The sequence below is a fragment of the Hibiscus syriacus genome, unplaced genomic scaffold, assembly GCF_006381635.1.
Source record: "Hibiscus syriacus cultivar Baekdansim isolate YM2019G1 unplaced genomic scaffold, ASM638163v2 tig00020516_pilon, whole genome shotgun sequence".
Taxonomy (NCBI): Eukaryota; Viridiplantae; Streptophyta; class Magnoliopsida; order Malvales; family Malvaceae; genus Hibiscus; species Hibiscus syriacus.
In genome coordinates this window covers 2,207-20,673 of record NW_024062495.1, presented here as the reverse complement: position 1 = coordinate 20,673, position 18,467 = coordinate 2,207, and the positions used below count along the sequence as shown (strand labels likewise).

At 35.4% G+C, this 18,467-nt stretch overlaps 2 protein-coding genes across 2 annotated transcripts; both read left to right on the top strand.

Moving 5' to 3' along the window:
* Positions 1 to 12,743: 12,743 nt before the first annotated feature.
* LOC120209845 (probable pre-mRNA-splicing factor ATP-dependent RNA helicase DEAH9) lies at positions 12,744 to 13,369 on the top strand. Its single transcript, XM_039208738.1, has 3 exons — positions 12,744 to 12,935; positions 13,027 to 13,170; positions 13,277 to 13,369. Exons 1-3 carry the CDS (start codon positions 12,832 to 12,834, stop codon positions 13,281 to 13,283), a joined length of 255 nt encoding a protein of 84 aa, XP_039064669.1. The 5' UTR covers positions 12,744 to 12,831; the 3' UTR covers positions 13,284 to 13,369.
* A 2,355-nt stretch (positions 13,370 to 15,724) lies between these two features.
* On the top strand, positions 15,725 to 16,720 carry LOC120209846 (sodium/calcium exchanger NCL2-like; the record flags this gene model as incomplete). The annotated part of the gene is made up of 3 exons (XM_039208739.1): positions 15,725 to 16,256; positions 16,331 to 16,506; positions 16,571 to 16,720. Coding segments are annotated over exons 1-3 (858 nt in total), but the record flags the coding sequence as incomplete, so codon positions are not given.
* Between the last annotated feature and the right edge of the window lie 1,747 nt (positions 16,721 to 18,467).

Genomic DNA, 18,467 nt, shown 5'->3' with positions numbered 1-18,467 from the left:
GTATTGTGGGGTGTTGGCATCAACTTGCCTTTAAGAAAATGGTTCCACAGTTTCACGTGTGGTTTGAAGGCTCGACGATCTACTCACTTTCTTGTGGGGGCATTCCCTTCGAACTTGGCCCACCCAAAACATAAATCCTATAGAACTCCACTATACGTTTCTTGATCTACCTCAGCCACAAATCTCTTATGTTGATCATCCACTTTCCCTAACTTAAAGTATTTGTTAAGTGAATAAGGGTAAAAGCGAATGAGTTTTCCTCGAACATATATCGTGTAGTTGGAGGTGTCCGCGAGGTGGGCATAGAACTCCCTCACCATTGGTGGTGCTACGGTGTTAGGATTACGAGCAAACTTCTCCTATTTATGCTCTTCTCCCTCAGGGCCAAACTGCTCTTCTCCCTCGGCTAGAAAAACGAATCCATTTTCCAAATAGACTTGGCATTGCTGAATGGTTTTGAAATGTGCCTCTGCTTCGGCTGTTTAGAAATGTTCGAAACTCTGTCTGGGGGTTAGGGCCGGTCTCGATCTCACCATTTTTCTTGGCTGATTTTAGTGGTGGCGATGGGGAGGTATTTTGAAAGAAAGAAAAGAAATTTTCTGGTTTGTAAAGAAAGAATGCAATATGATAAAGAAGAAGAAGGGTGGGTAGTTTTTCGTGGAAAGTGATGGGTGGTTTCAGGGCATTTTGGTCTTTACACGGTGGAGAAAAGATTTCTTATTAAATGAGAAATATTTGATAAGACATAAAGGGGAAGAAAGGATTTCTTTCCCTCTTTATTGTACCGTCAAAACACGTACCCTAGGGCTTTTTCTTCTTCTTATTCTTCATGCATGCTTTAACTCCCCATGCTTCCACGTGTTCCTTGCTCGCCTATAATATAAAAGAAGAAAATAATAAAATAAAACAGATTAAAGCATAAAATAACTTAACTTATTTATGTACAGAATTCAGATTTTCATTGCCTAGGCAACTAATATTGGCTCAATTAAGAAAAGCAAACTCTTGGGCATCATGTGCCAACGATGCAGGTTTGTCGCGCATGATTGGGGCTCCTTTGTACTCATTGAGTCTCTGCCCGTTCACTTTGAAGATGGAACCATCGTTTTGGTTCTAAATTTCAATTGCTCCATTGTCATGGACTTGGTGTACGATGAATGGTCCTGACCATCGTGATTTTAGCTTGCCTGAGAATAACTTAAGGCGTGAATTGTAGAGCAGTACTTGTTGTCCAAAATAAAATTGCCCCGGCAATATTTTTCTGTCATGCCATCATTTTGTTTTCTCCTTGTAAAGGCAGACATTCTCGTATACATGTGCTCTAAATTCATCCATCTTGTTTAGTTCCAATGGTCTTCTTTCTCTAGCAAGCTGAGCATCCATGTTTATCTTTTTGATGGCCCAAAAAGCTTTGTGTTCGAGTTCAACCGGTAGATGACATTCCTTTCCATAGACTAGCTTGAACGGAGACATTCCCAGCGGTGTCTTGAATGCTGTGCGATAAACCCATAATGCTTCATTTAGCCTCGGCGACCAATCTTTTCGACTTGGGTTGGCCAATTTTTTGAGGATTTGCTTGATTTCTCAGTTAGATACTTCAGCTTATCCATTCGTCTGAGGGAGATATGCCATAGTAATTTTATGTCGTACTCCATATCTTTTTTAGTGCCTTGGCAATCAATTTATTATCAAAATGTTTCCCTTCATCTCTAATGAGAGCTCGTGGTGTTCCAAAGCGAGTGAATATATTTTTTGTGCAAAAACTTCAACACTATCTTGGAATCGTTCTTAGGTGTTGCAATGGCTTCATCCCATTTTGATACGTAATCCACTGCCAAGAGAATGTACATATCTCTGAATGATGTTGAAAAAGGTCATATGAAATCTATGCCTCATACGTCGAAAAGTTCAATCTCCAGAATATTTTTCCATGGAATCTCATGTCGTTTCGAGATGTTTCCTGTACGTTGACATCTATCACATGACCTGTAGAATTCATGCACGTCTTTGAATAGGGTTAGCCAATAAAATCCCGACTGAAGCACTTTTGTTACTGTTCTCATCCCACCAAAATGCCCTCTATATGGTGATGAGTGGCATTGGAGTAGGATATCTTGTTGCTCTTCTTATGGAATGCACCTTCAGATTATTTGGTCTCCGCACTGCTTGAACAGAAACGGTTTGTCCCAGTAGTAATGTCGCACATCATGTCAAAATTTTCGTTTGCCCTGGCTAGATAAATCAAGAGGAACAATACCACTAACAAGAAAATTAACGATGTCAGCATACCATGGTGCATCCGTGACAAATAATATTTTCTCATCAGGGAAATCCTCATTAATATATGTGATGTCAGGACAATCATGTTTGTTATCTATCCTAGACAAATAGTCCGCCACTTGATTTTCTATACCTTTTCTATCCTGGATCTCTAAATCAAATTCTTGTAGTAATAATATCCACTGAATTAGTCTAGGTTTTGTATCTTTTTTATTAATCAGATATTTAATAGCTGAGTGATATGTCTGCACAATTACCTTAGTTCCTATTAGATATGGCCTAAACTTATCGAATGCAAATACTACTGCTAAGAGTTCATTTTCAGTGGTGGTATAGTTCACTTGAGCATTATTAAGTGTTCGGCTTGCATAGTAGATAACATGAAAAATTTTACTTTTTTGTTGCTCTAGCACTGCTCCGACTGCATAGTTACTAGCATCGTATATAAGCTCAAATGGTTCGTTCCAGTCTGGTATGATAACTATTGGCGCTGCTAAAAGCTTTTTCTTCAAATCTGTGAAGGCATTCAAACAATCATTAGTAAACTCAAATGGATGATTTTGTTGAAGCAAAAGGCATAAGGGTTTAGATATTTGAGAAAAGTCTTTTATGAACCGCCTATAGAATCCTGCATGTCCAAGGAAACTGCGTACACCTCTCACATTAGTAGGTAGGGGAAAATTTGCAATTGCATCCACCTTGGCTTTGTCGACTTCGATGCCATGGCATGAAATTTTGTGTCCCAACACTATTCATTCAATTATCATAAAATGGCATTTTTCCCAATTCAGTACTAGGTTGGCTTCTTCACAATGTTTCAACACCTAGGATAAATTACCGAGTCATCAGTCAAAGTCATCACCCGAAATGGAGAAGTCGTCCATAAATATTTCCATGTACTCTTCCACCATATCTGAAAAGATTGCCATCATGCATTGTTGGAATGTAGCTGGAGCGTTACACAGTCCAAAAAGCATTTGCCTAAATGCATAGGTACAATATGGGCATATGAACGTTGTTTTCTCTTGGTCTTCGGGTGCTATGGCAATTTGGTTATACCCCGAGTATCCATCAAGGAAGCAATAAAATGCCTTTCCCGCTAATCTATCCAACATTTGATCGATGAAAGGGAGGGGAAATGATCCTTCTTTTTGGCTTTATTGAGCTTCCTACTTCCTATAATCCATACATATGCGCCAACCCGTGACTGTTCTCGTGGTGAGTAACTCATCATGCTCGCTTTTAACCACGGTTACACCACCTTTCTTTGGCACGCATTATACTGGGCTAACCTATGAACTATCGGATATAGGGTAAATCACTCCCGCATCCAGCCATTTTATTATTTCCTTCATGACTACCTTCTTTATGATCGGGTTGAGCCGTCTTTGGGGTTCTATCGAGGTGTTGTGGCTATCTTCAAGATTGATTTTGTGCATGCATATGGTTGGACTGATTCTTTTCAAGTCTGTTATCATCTATCATATAGCTTTTATGTGCTGTGACAAAACATTCAACAAACTCTTCTCCTGTTCGGAGGTTAGGTTGGCAGAGATTATCACTAGTAAAGTTTCATCAACTCCTAGATAAGCATATTTCAAATGTGATGGTAAAGTCTAAAGCTCCAATTTCGGTGCATGTTGTGAATATGACTCTTGAGATTTAACTTCATCATGATCTAAAGGTTCGAATTTCATACCTGACCTATGAAGAAATCTCAATTAGTAATTTGTCTTTCCTTCGCATCTTGCCTTGGTATCGCTTTCAGGGTGTTCAGTGTGCATATTTTAGTTGTCGTGGTCATGATTGTTAGAACCGTATTCTGAAAATATTTCCTCAGGGCCAAAGTTTTCTGCTTCATGTATTTCGGTTGTAGGTTCATGGTACAAATTGTTGTACTCATCGAGCCTTAGGGATTCACCTCGCCACAGGATTGCCTTTTCTTCAATCTTATTAATGCATTGGCATTCATCTGGATCATCTGTGTATTTCATAGAGTTGAATACATTGATCGTGACACTGTGCTCGCCAACTCTCATGGTGAATTCTCCCTTTTCATAGTCTATTAGGATTCTGCCTATGGCTAATAATGAGCTCCCAGAATGATTGGTGCATTTTCATAAGCTTTGCAATCCAGAATGAGAAAATCCATTGGAAATACGAATTTATCTACCTTTACTATGACGTCTTTAATTCTGCCCTCGAGTCGCACATAAGACCGATCAACCAACTATAGAATGACCGAGGTGGGATGGGCGTGATACCCATCTAGTTTCATGAATATCAATTTTGGTATCAAGTTTACACTTGATCCCAAGTCAATAAGAGCTCGTCCGATGAAATCATTACCAATTGAACATGGTATTACAAAGCTGCCAGGGTCTTTTTGCTTAGGTGGGAGTTTTCTCACTGCTAAGAAGATTTATGTTGTCGTGGCGACACGTTCTACCTTCATTATCTTTGTAACAATTTCCTTTAGATACTTGGCATAAGAATGCATTTGCTAGATGGCTTCGAGTAAGGGCACAATGATAAACAACTAGTCCAAACATCGACGTATTTCTTGAACTGGATGTCATCATCATGTTTCTTTAACCATTGAGGGAACAGTGGTGGAGGTCTCACATCGACTAGTGATGGTGCAGGGAAATCGCTGGCCTTGACCATGAATTTCTTGTTATCCGGTTGATGCTTTTCTGAGCCTTCACTTCTTTCCTCCTTTTCATGCGCTTTCTCTTGTTCAACATTCTCATATTCTTAATCCAGTTGTGTTACGCCTTGGCGAGAATTATTCAGGTGTTCTCCCCCAAACTTGTCATCTTGATCAACTTGTTTTCCACTCCTTAGCGTAAGTACATTGCATTGCTCCTTCCCATGATGCTTAGTGACTTCAGTATCACTAGGGAGATTTTCGTGTGGGCGATAATGTAATGCCGTGGCAATATGTCCCACTTGATTCTCCAATACTCTGAGAGATGAACTATGGCTTTGTAAAAGTGTTGCCTGTCATTGTAACAAATTTCCTTGATTTTTGATTATTGCAGAATGTTCGTGCATCAAGGTTTTTGTAGACGCCATGAAATCTTTTGTCGAATCCATGAATTCCTGCAAGGATAATTCCAAGGAGTTAGTATTGGAATGAGTGTTAGAGGAAGAAGCTATACCTTTGTTGTTCTGCCAGGGTTGCTGATGTTAATTCTGTATATGCTGAGGGTCAGAATTATTTTGTTGTGGCCTATAATTTGTGGCTTGATTGTTGTTGTTCCCTTGATTATTCCACGAAAAAATTGGGTGATGTCTCCAATCAGGGTTGTACGTGTTCGAATAGAGATTATTGTTGTTCCGATTGTAGTTGCCCACAAAATTAGTTGACTCATGGTTTTCAGGACATTCACTCTCATGATGGTTGCCTTGACAGAATATGCACACATTATTGGTCACCTTGACTTCTCTTACCTCATTAAGACGTTGCAAATTTTTCAACATATTGGTTATGGCAGAAAGTTGGGCTACTACCGAATCTTTGTTTTCTAATTCATATGCTCCAGAGGTTTTTCTTCTGGTTCCCAATCTTGCACATGGAAATTTATAGTCATTATTTGTTATCCTGTCGAGGATGTCAAAAGCTTCCTCGGGTGATTTGTCTAGTAGGGTATCATTTGCTGAGGCATCTAACATCATTCGAGTTGGTGCGTTGACTCCATTGTAAAACATCATCACTTGTGTCCAATCATGAAATCCATTATTAACACATTTACAAAGTAAACTTTTATACCTATCCCAACATTCGTACATTGATTCATCATCGCCTTGGCAAAAACTCGCAATGTCGTTCTGAAGCTGTGTATTCATATTGGGCGGATTATATCGGAGTAGAAAACTCTTTCATAAATCTGCCCATGACTCCATTGATCCGGAAGGAACTCCGCTGAGCCAAGCTCTTGCACTATCATGTAAGAAGTAAGGAAAAAGCTTCAGTTTGAGCACATCTTCATGTACTCCTTGTTGTCTAAATGAATCGCATACTTCAAGGAAAGCACGCACATGTTGTCTAGCGTCTTCATTGGGTGTACCACCAAATTGGCCGATAGAGTTCAACATATTAAACATCACTGGTTTGAGTTCAAAATGAGTGGCTTGTATTTCAGGTGTCACTATGCCAGGATTGAGGTCATCGAGAATTGGGTTCAAATGATCTCGTATCGCTCTTGGTCTTGCAACTTGATCTCCTAAATCTCCCATGTCATTTTTCATTTGATTTAAATGTTCTCTGGTTCTTTGGGCATGCAACCTTTGTCTGAACAATTGCTCAACTTCAGGGTCGAATAGTTCCAAAGGCTAACCAGCAGATCTCAAGGTCATGAAATAATAAAAACTTATAAAAGAAAATAATAAACTATGTTAGACTAAATAATTATAAAGTGACACAAAGAACTTATTATGGCTAGAAATTTCGTCAGTTGCTAGTCCCTGGAAATGGTGCCAAAAACTTAGTCGTTGGTGAATGTATATGCTAAGGCAAACTAATCTGTGAAAGTATACACAATCGATGCAAGTAATATAGTAGTGAGTGAGTATCGTCTCCACAGGGATTGGACTAGAAATATCTTTTCACCACAACTAGAACTAATGCCACAAATTAATCCTACTAAGTATTAAAGATAAGAACTAATATTAAGGAGCTAAGAATAATGATTCAATGATTTCAGAAAAGTATGGTCGAGACAAAGAAAATATGTAGACAGATAAAACAAAACAAGTATTGGATTAATATAATGCTAACAACCTCACATATTCAGACGTGGCACAGAGCACTGATGCTAAACCATTGTCTCGGCAACAATTATTTTAAGCCCATAATGAATTATTATGACTCACTAAACTGCCCGACAGGATTACTAGGTATCCTTAGACGGTTGCTATGGCAATACCTCTCGGCGTTAACTATATACATTGTCTTAACCTACTCTAGCCTTTATCCCTTTTAGTCGTTTAAAACTCACTTCTTATCTCTAAGGTAGACAAGTTAGAACTTCATCATCCCAGATTCACTCCTTTGCTCACGTTGACCTCTCTTAACTCTCTCGAATTCAAGAATCACTTTCTAGACAAAAGGCTATCTCTCGATGCTCTTACAATGTCCAGACATGTTTTACCAAAACCCCAGGCGATCTCTCGATGCTCTTATAGTGTTAAGACAAAATATTTAAACTATGAGCAAAACAACCATAAGAAAACATAATTCATTATTCATAAACATAAAATATTGTTCAGGCAAAAAAAGTTTAACACCAAGTAAATCATTCATGGTGTTATCAAAGATCATCCAAGATTAAACCGTTTAATATAACCCCAAATAAAATAAGAGTTTAAGAACAAAGGAAGAACGACTCCCAAAATCGGGGGCTCTGTGCGACAATCCTGATCAGCACCACGCCTGCCTTGGTGATCACCCTCTCTCGAGGCCTGATCACAGCTCTGCTATCGTCTGGCTATGGAGGACACCAAGGAAGACTAGGGGGGTAGACAGAGGGAAAGCACTACAGTTGCTTGCTCACGCCTAAGGTAAAGCTCTTCTTTTTTCTTCCTTGCCTCCTTTTCTTTTTGCGGATACTGCTGGTAATTATAAGGAGAATCTCGTAGGGCTTTGCATGCTTTTGGAGTTTCCTTAATTAGTCGTTATTAATTTCCCAAAATTAAAAAGGAAATACGGGTGGCAGTTATCAAGATATTAAAGGCTTGCTTACACGTGAAGCAGTTCATCCAGCTGGCATGTGACATAGGCGCTTTTGCCACATTTGCTTAAGACCTCTTCAGATAAATCTTGCCTCGACGAGATAAATCTGCTCCTCATGTTCTCATATGCTCCTCATGTTCTCATATGCTCCATTGGACTTTTCAACTTTTCATTGTCACGATTGAAATGTTCTTCATCTGTAGAATTCCTGCACAAACACAACTCAAACAACCCCTTCTCCTCAACAGCATCAGTTAAGCCAAATAAATTTTGCCTAGGCAAAACTTATCCATCACAACCTATATGTAACTAAATGCAACTAAAAATGAAGTGCATACTTTGTTTAGACGAGCAATAACTTAAGTGAAAAGACTAGAATTTAAGTCTTTTTACGGAGTTATCAATAATGCAATCAAAGATTTTGGTTTTATCAAAAACAAGATGAACCTTGTGTTTATAAGAAGAATAGTGGGAGCATTGTTTCTTTCCTAATCTTGTATGTAGATGACATACTCATCATAGGAAATTATACACCTAATTTACAGTCTATTAATGCTTAGTTAAGTAGTTGCTTTTCTATGAAAGATTTGGGTGAAACATCGTTCATCTTAGGAGTTAAGATATATAGAGATAGATCTAGATGACTTCTAGGTTTGAGTCAAATGACATATATAGACAAAGCGTTGAAAAGGTTTAGTATGTAAGAATCCAAGAAAGGATTCTTTCCTATGAGACGTGTTATTTCTTTTTCGAAGGAAATGTGTCCTTCAACCCCACAAGAGAGGGAACGAATGAATAAGATTCCATATGCTTCAACTATTGGTTCCATCATGTATGACATGATATATATACTCGACCAGATGTATCGTATGCTTTGAGCATGACGAGTCGGTATCAGGGAAACCTTTGTGAAAATCAATGGGTTTGCAGTTAAAAATATCCTTAACTACTTGAGAAGAACTGCATATACATTTCTTGTCTATGGAGGCGAATAAGATCTCAGTGTAAAAGGTTATACTAATGCCAGCTTTCAAACTACCAAGGATGACTCATGATCGCAATCGGGTTTTGTGTTTTGTCTTAACGGAGGTGCTTTGATCTAGAAAAGTTCAAAGTAAGACACAATAGCTGATTCTAAAACAGAGACTGAGTATATTGCAGTCAGTGAAGCAACAAAAGAGGTTATTTGGATCAAGAAGTTCATATTTGAACTAGGGGTTATTCCTAGCATATCATATGTTATAGAACTCTTTGTGATAATAATGGAGCCACTGCACAAGCAAAGGAACCCATATCTCATCAATAATCCAAACATATTCTTAGGCGTTTTCATCTCATTCGAGAGATCATAGATCGAGGAGATGTGGAGATATGCAGAGTTCACACTGATGGAAACATTATTGATCCCTTGACGAAGCCTCTGTCATAGCAGAACCATAATCGTTACACTGAGTCACTTTATATTAAATATGTGAGTGATTGGTCGGGAGATTGTTAGAGTATGCCCAAAGACCAATCATATGATGATTATATTGACACATTTTATTTACAGTATTTATCAAATAAATGCATTACCGTTATTTTCTTTTATTGTATTTCTATGCATTGAATAATCTAAAAGATAATAATGTATGTATATTAATGTGATTATTATTAAAAGATCCTTAGTCAGATATTATTATGGGCATGGACAGTAATAATACGCTTAAGACTAACATGGTATTGATTGATGACAAAGAGTTGTCATTGACATAGAGATGTCAAAATTAATACATGAATATATTGTTAGAGAACAAATTATTGGATTGACCCGCTATGAGCATATGTCTTGGATTATTATGTGATGGTCACGATATTGCTCATAGTGACAACTATATGTATAATCCTTAGACTTGAGATCATTACAATCTCAACATATATTGTTGTATGTTTTGATAAAGTTAAGCGTGCACCATAACTAGTTGCACTATAAAGACTTACATTGAATATATCACGATATTTGTAGCAGGGTGTAAATGATCGAGATAAGATTTGTCCTTCCTACATAATAGGAAATATATCACAGGCCACTTGATTGAGTGAGACTAGAAATGCATGGCCATGCTCGAATAAGTTGATATGAGATATCAAAAATTATTTGTTTATTATAGTCTACTCTAGATATCAAGAAATAATAGATGGGCTACATAAGTGTGACTGTTCCAAGACTTAAGCCTATTCTAGATATAAAGGACAAAAGGATTTAATACATTAAAAGAGTTAGTCACGGACATGTTATGTCGAATCATGACTTCCCATAACTTAGGTAACAATGACAAATTGCTAGATGTCACTCATTGTTTGTAATATTAGAATAGTTCTAATTATTACTACTAACGTTACAGGAACCTACAGGGTCGCATCCAATGGTTGAAAATAGAACAACTCATAAATGTGTCACATATGTACAATTTGATTGTACATGAATAAATTGTGTATTTAATATATATATATGAGTAATTTTAATTGCACAAGAATATCAAATTTAATAACATAATTAAAGTAATTATACTCCCAATTAAATTGGGAATTTTTAAAAAGCCTTAATAGCTAAGGTGACACATATATAAGTGATATATTGGTCTAGCAGCCGTTTTATGACTTTTGAAAAATCCTGAAATTTCTAGAACCCTTTTAGAAAAGGTTTCGCTAACAACTATTCAACCTTGTGAACTAAGTAGAGGCCGAGACGAATTTTCGTGGATGTTAGGATTCGAACTGCTGTGATTTCCATTAGTCGCTGCTATATTTGCTGATTTTCAAGTAACCTAATGTAAGTAATCACATCTTTTCTTTCCGGTTTTGGATTTAATATACTTGGATCGCTGATGAGACCGTCATTCTTTTTGTTTCCGCTGCATCATATAGGTGCGCTGACGGTCCCTACAGATGACTAAATTTCCCACACAACTGGCATTGCGGTCGATTATTCAACTGACCAAGGCCACGACCGTTGCTACCGTAGCGGCTGTCGTGAGATGTATCTTGAACACCAGAAGAAAACCGAGAATCAGAGGAGCCTTTCCCGGAATATCCATCATCTTTGGCTGGATCAACGCACTATTATTAAAAAAATCCTTATGCCTTGCTTTACAATCAAGAAGCATGTCAGTCATAGTGGACAAAGAAGCCGTCTCCTTCGAAGCAATGACGATGACGGATTCAAAATCAACAGATAGACCCACCAGAATAACACTGACCTTTTCTTGTTCAGTGACAATAAAACCAGCCGCAAACAATTTATCAAAAATAAGTTTGATCGTAGCTAAGAATCCACTCACTAAGAGATCACACTTCTTCTAAGAATGAGGAGAATTCCTTAAGGCAGATATCTTAGCACTCGAGTGGGCTCCAAAAAGTCTGGAAACGACCTGCCAAATGTCACTAATGGTTGTGAGGTCAATCAGATGCGAAAGAACGTCTGACGAGACAGTCGAGAGAAGCCACGAGGCCAGCAACTTGTCCCGCTGTCGATGAACCAAGAACTGAGGATTTTCAACCAAAATTCCCTCATCTATGTTAACAAACTCCTCCGGAGACTGCATATCTTCCGAAGTGTTTCAGAATACCATAACCATCAACAATCAACAAGACTTGATGCTTCCAAAGAATGAAATTCTGAAAGCTTCACTGTATCCAATTTAGGCAGTTGTTGGACAACAACTGAGGAAGAAGACGACTCAGCCATGGAAAACCAACAACGAGAAAACCGATAACAAAAAACAGAGCTACACATCAAGAACACTAAAAGATTCGAAGGCGAAAGATACCATGCTAAAAGAGGGAAAGAGAGACAACACTCTCATAGATTTTATTAATAAAACCCGTAACATTCTCAAAGAGAACTGAGTAATATATACAAGAGATGCAGTAGCCATAAATTGGTTGACAAGGATCTAACAAACCTAACAACTCTAACCAATCCTAAATTGTATAACTAACTACTGGTGTGGCACAAGCAAAGCCTAATCAACTAGCTACACTCAGTAGAACATCCTTCCATGAACTTCAAAATAGTTTATTGAGTTTTCTAAGTGTAGTATCCTATCAATTAGCATTAACCTAGCCATACGTTAAACCCTTGCTCAAATTTTACATGAAATGTATTTAAAATATGTGAATAAAATCATAAATATGTATGTATACACCTAATGTGTGGATGGTTTGAAACTAAAATGTTGGAAAAAAGAAGAAATACCATACCTAAACTTTAATTGAGATTGACTTTTTATACCAAGTCTAAATTGTCCATACGATAGAAGCACATATATTTACAGTTTAATCCACAAACTCTATCTATATTTCATGTCAATTTGAAACTTATATCTATCCCATAAATTGACGGTTCAACAAACGAAAGAATGTGATGATACAATACTAATACATTGAGGATTCAATTAAAATGCTTTAAAGTTAAGAATCAATTTAAAGTTTAAATGATAGTTTGAGGACATTGGGTGAAATTTTAAAAAAATAATGTTTCAATTGATTTCTTTTTCTTTGAACAAGAATTGGGGTTTCAATTGATTTGGGCTTACTGCTTAAAAGAATGGAATTTAGGCCTAATTTTTCTTTAAAATATTTTATTTTTCAAATTGGGTGTTAACAGTTTTCTAAGAATTACCCAATCATTATTGGGCTGAAAACCCTAAAACAACACGAAAGCAAAGCTTAATAGAAGCCCGTTTGTAGCTGTTAATTACACTGGAGACATTTCTGAATTTTTGGTTCCACTTCCTTTGAATCAGGAAAATTAACACACGGAGCTTAAAACGATGGCGCAGTTCTGGAAACCGGGAACCGAGAAGCCGCGCCTCCTTGAGGACGAGGATGGCGGCGTTGTTTTCTTGGCATCTTCCTTCTCTTTATCTTCTTCTGGGTATCTTTCTCCCATTCTTTTCATTAAATTGTTGTTCTTTGATTGTTATTTTGTCTGTTCTCTTCCTGATTTGTTTTCCTTTTTTTTACAGTTATGGCTACGCGAGCATTGAGAAACAAAGACAGAGGCTTCCAGTTTACAAGTATAGAACTGCTATTCTTTACTTGGTGAAGCTCACGCTACTACCATTGTTGTTGGTGAGACTGGCAGTGGTAAAACCACTCAAATCCCACAGGTTTCCCCCCTTTTAGCTGTTTAATTACCGCCCTATTTGTTATTTGAAGTTTATTCTGATTCTTTTCGTTTCTGGGAATATTGATTTCAATATGCTTGAATTGCAGTTTCTAAAAGAAGCTGGTTGGGCTGATGGTGGGCGTGTTATAGCTTGCACGCAACCAAGGCGACTAGCTGTGCAGGTAGGTTCGAAGGCTTCTATATGTCCTCCTATGCTTGTCTCTGCACTTTGAACTCATATATTGTAGTACTGATTGATTTAGTTTAAATGATTTTCTCTAATATATTTATATTCTTTTTCACGATTTTAAGTAAGATCTGTAATAATATTTAATAAATTATGTGCAATGTTATTTCATTAAAGAAGACATTTTGAGAATAAAATAATCGAGGAAATAATGAAAAGTATGAAGTTTAGATAGGGTGGCAAACAATCATTCGGATCGGGTTTGGGTCGGGTCATCTCGAGTCGGGTTATTTCATGTCTAGATTATATTCGGTTTAATTTTGTTCGGGTCGGATCGGATATAGTTCGGGTGTAGGTATATCAGATCGGGTTGGGTATGGGGTTAGGTCAATTTTTGGGTCGGGTGATTATCAGATTGGTTGTTTTTCGGTTTGGATCAAAATTGGATCGGTTGATTTTTGGGTCGGGTCAATATCGGATCGGTTAGATTTTGGGTCGGTTTAATATCGGGTCGAGTCAATATTGGATCGATTGATTTTTGGTTTAGGTCAACTTTCAGATCAGGCCAATTCGAGTTAAATTGGTTATGAATTTATCAAGTATATATAGAATTATTGATATATTCTTGTAAAAAAATATGTATTGTTTGTTAATCTTATCATTTAGGCCTAATTTCAATTCTCAATCGTTCAATATTTTTGAATTAAATCATCATTTAGAGATGATAAATCGATAATTAGACACAAATACGAACCTATAATGCATGTTAGAATTTGTTATTAAAATTTTATATTGATTTGTATGAGAAGTTTATAATGAGAACAATTTGATAAAGAAATACATTTTTTATTAAAAAAATTATTTCCAATTATAAATTTAAATTTGTTATTAAATTTTAAAATATAATACATAATTTTATTTGTTAAGTTTTAGTCGTAACATAACTAAACTTTATATAATTTTTATTTTAAATTTAATATTATTTCCTTTGTTTTAGTTGTTTTCTATTATTTTTGTTATAAATCTAATATTTTTATTACAAGTAAGATAAGTAAACTTTATTTATTATTGTTTTTCAATCTTACAATTAGATTCTTACTTTTATATTCCTCTTATGTAATAACATAAGTAAACTTTCTCTTATTTTTATTATAAATATAATATTTTTAATAAATTATCAATTTTATTTAAATTAATTTATTATTCATTTCATATTAATTTATGTTCTAATTGCTTTTGGGTCAGGTTAAATTTCGTTCGGATTGCTTTCGGATCGAGTTAAGATTCTGTTCAGGTTTCTTTCGGTTATGGTTAATTTTGTTTTGGTTCAGGTTAATTTAATTTAGGTTACTTTCAGTTTCGCTAAATTTTAGTGTCGAGTATTGTTCGGATTAGGTATGGGTCTGATATCAGATCAAAATTAATTATCATATTCGGGTTAATATTAGGTATTGGGTCAGGTAAATCAGTTTGGATAATCGGATTCGGGTTAAATTTGCCAATCTAATTTTAGAGTTGTTTCAATTATGTTCAGATTAAACTAAAATAAAGAAAAATGTTATAAAAAATTGAAGTTATACGTTAAAGAAATTGTAATTTAACTTTTTTTTTTAATTTAATTATTCTATTTGTAAAATCAGAAATCGAATATCTAAACATCTAGTAATAGATGTATAATAATATTATAAAAACCACTTTATTCTTTTATTCTACCGATGATAAACATGATAATTATTCCTACTAAAATATTTTAAAATCATAAACCTAGAATTGTTGAGAACTTGGTTGTTATTCTATCAAGGGTAAATTATATTTTTAGTATATAAATTATCAGTTTTTATTTGTTTTAATATCTAAATTTTTAATTTTTTAAAATTATACTTAAAGTTTAGTTTTTATTTCATTTTAGTATTACTGTTAAAAACTTTAGTTTTTATTTTATTTTAATAATCTCTGCGAAGTTTTGAAAAGAATGAAAGTTTAGATATTAAAACTGATCAAAACTGATAGATTAAATATTAAATTTATTAAGTTTTTGACCGGGTAGTATTAAAATAAAATAAAAACTAAACGCTGAATATAAAATTTTAAAAAAAATTGAAAATTTAAGAAATAAAATAAATCAAAATTAATAGTTTACGTAATAAATACCAAGTTTATCCGTCAAATTATTACCTTATTGTGTTGGTTTTTCAGTGGATGAAATGAATCTGTCTTTGAACTTACGGTAGCATTTTGCATTTTTATGAACGGGCAGTTGGATTAGGTGTGTAGTTTAACATCTCCGCGTCCACCTGTTTAGTTTGAATTAATTTCCAGAATCATCTCCTTCGTTTTAGCTGGTTTTCTTTGCTCCAGCAACAGAACAATGCTCCTCCCTGAGAAAACAATAGCCATTCTACTCATCTTAATCATCAGTAATGGAAGTAGTCGTCCCGTTAAAGAGAAAGCCGATCTTGTCTCCGACGGCATGGATCGAACAAAGGAACCTTGGCTTCTCGTACTTCATCTTCGTACGACAACGGTGACCTGTGAGCCGACTTACGGCTTCTTACCTTGCACAACAAAGCCATGGGGGCAACTATTCCTTTTGGTGGTTTATGAGTATCTGTTATCCCTCTCGCAACACTTTATTTCCAGCGGCTCTAATCTCTTCTTTCAAATGTTCGTAACTGGTATTTTTGGTGCCAGTTTGTTCAACGTTCTCGGCTTCTTCCCACAAGTTATCTTGGTTCTAGTTCATGGAGTTTCAACAAGTGAAGAAACTGCTCAAACAAAGGAAACAATCTCCATGGCAATACTCGCAGGATCAACCATTATGATGCTTACATTAATCTGGCCTTCTGTCATTGACTTTGACAGCTATGATATTTCAAACAACCACCCCTTCAGTTTAACTGGTTTGTCCCTTTCTTGAAATTGTCCTATAATCAAACAACTTTTATGGGTTATTTTTTTTTTCATATCTGAGCAGGTTATGGTGTGAGAACCGATGCGGAAACTAAGTACAGTGCAATGATCATGCTTCTCTCCATGATTCCATTTCTGATTCTTCAGCTGGCGAAAATTCTAAGTTCTGCAAAGCGTGCCATTGTCCTGATTTCTCTTCTCACTTCGTTTGCTTTGCTAGCCGGTTACTGCACTTGTCAGGTACGTAAAGATTTTTATAATTGATGAAGAATCCAGGTGATAGTTTGGGGAAAATGATTTGCAGGTGTTTGAGCCGTGGATTCAGAATAGGAGACTTGAATATTTGATGCGTAAATATATTGAGAAGAACTTGTTGGGTAGACTTGCTTATCCTAATGGAAGGCCAGATGAACGCCAAATTAAAAGGTTAAGTCTCCTTCATGTTTTTATCTCTGTTGGTTCGAATTCCGAGTGTGAATATTTAATATAAAATTATTAAGAATTATCTAACAAATAATTTTAGAAAATCATTATTGTTTCTGTATTATTTGATTTAAATTAATTAATTAGTAAATTATATATGGCGAGAATTAAAAAATGTTAGGCCGTCGTATTATTTAATAACATTAGTTTTTATATTTTATTTTTATAAAATTCAAACTTTTATATTATTTTTCATTTGAAAATATTGATATATAATATTAGCTTGACTTGTTTTAACTTCAAAATTTTATTAAAAATAAGTCTAATTTAATAATTTAAAATCTCTAGACTCAAATAAAAAAATACGTTTCTCAAATAAAATTGATTTATCAAACCCAGACCTGTCCTAACTTAACCGGGTGAATTCACGAGATAATGTTCTCGAACTTTTTTATTCACGAGATAATGCACATCCCAGATTAATTGTTGAAATGGGGTGAATTCTACAGTGATGGCCATAGGTCGCCATGCAATCCGGGCGACATACGGGGTGACATACGAATACGAGCCATACAAGCCATATACGAGCCAATGGAGAGGTCGCCATGTAGTCTGGGCGACCTTGTAGGTCGCCATGTAGTCCCGGCGACCTTATAGGTCGCCATGTAGTCCCGGCGACCAAGTAGGTCGCCATGTAGTCCTAGCTCACGAGACCTCATGCATGCACATGCCACAACTGAGATTCCTTCACGTGCTCCCTCCTGCTCCCGTGCATGCCTACAGCTATTGATGCATGCATTGTGAACCATTTGAGCCGTGAATTATTGGTACAATTATTGAACCATTGCTGTGTGAAATCAGCTGCTATCATAGCTGCAATTGCACAATTATTGGTGAAATAATTGAGGCATCGGTGACACCTAAATTATATGGGTGTGCATTATCGTGAGAACATAAAAGAAAGAAAGAAAGGGAGAAGAGATTGCAGCCAGCTTGGTCGCCGAGATTGCAGCCGAAGAAGGGAGAAGAGATTGCAGCCGAGAAAGAAAGAAAGGGAAAGGAAAGTAAGAAGAAGAGAGGGAGATAAGGTAAATTTTTTTATATTTAAATTAGTTTATTATTATAAATGTTATTTGTTAGTTTAGGGTTTAGGGTAAAACAAAAAGCAGTTAATTAGTTTGTTAGTTAGGGTTATATGATTGTTAGTTTAAGTTATAGTATACATAAATTAAAAATTATTTAATTAGTATATGTTTGATAGTTATATAGTTAAAAAATAATTAATTAGTTTGTTTTGTAATAGTTAGTTATATAAAAAAATTATTTAATTAGTTTGTAGTTAAATAGTTAAGTTATATTTGTTTGTTGAATTTATTTATATAAAAATTAGTTAGTAAGTTTATTAGTATATTATAATGAAAATAGTTTATTAGTTAGTTTTAGTTATATAAAAGAATATTTTATTAGTTGTTAAGGGTTTAGCGTTACGTTTAACTTATATTTAAAAAAGTTTAGTTTGTTAGTTTATTAGTTTATTATTATAAGTTTTATTAAAGTTTAGTGTGTGTAAATTAGTTAGTTTTATATTAGATTATATAAATGATTTTTAAATATTGTTGTTTAATTTTTTTTACAAATTCATTCCAATGGCTGACCAAATCCACTGTTGAGGCTTGACAATGAGCATATTTCAAGTCATTTGGGAATAATGGTGAATAAAATATTTGTTATGAATTATAATTAATAAATATTTGAATATTATTTTATGATTGTGATAA

What these genes read in the sequence shown, in the direction of transcription:
- LOC120209845 (XM_039208738.1), top strand. Translation starts at nt 12,832, where the DNA reads ATGGCGCAGTTCTGGAAACCGGGAACCGAGAAGCCGCGCCTCCTTGAG. An exon ending in TTCTCTTTATCTTCTTCTGG is followed by an intron (nt 12,936 to 13,026) that starts GTATCTTTCTCC and finishes TTTTTTTTACAG; the next exon opens with TTATGGCTACGCGAGCATTG.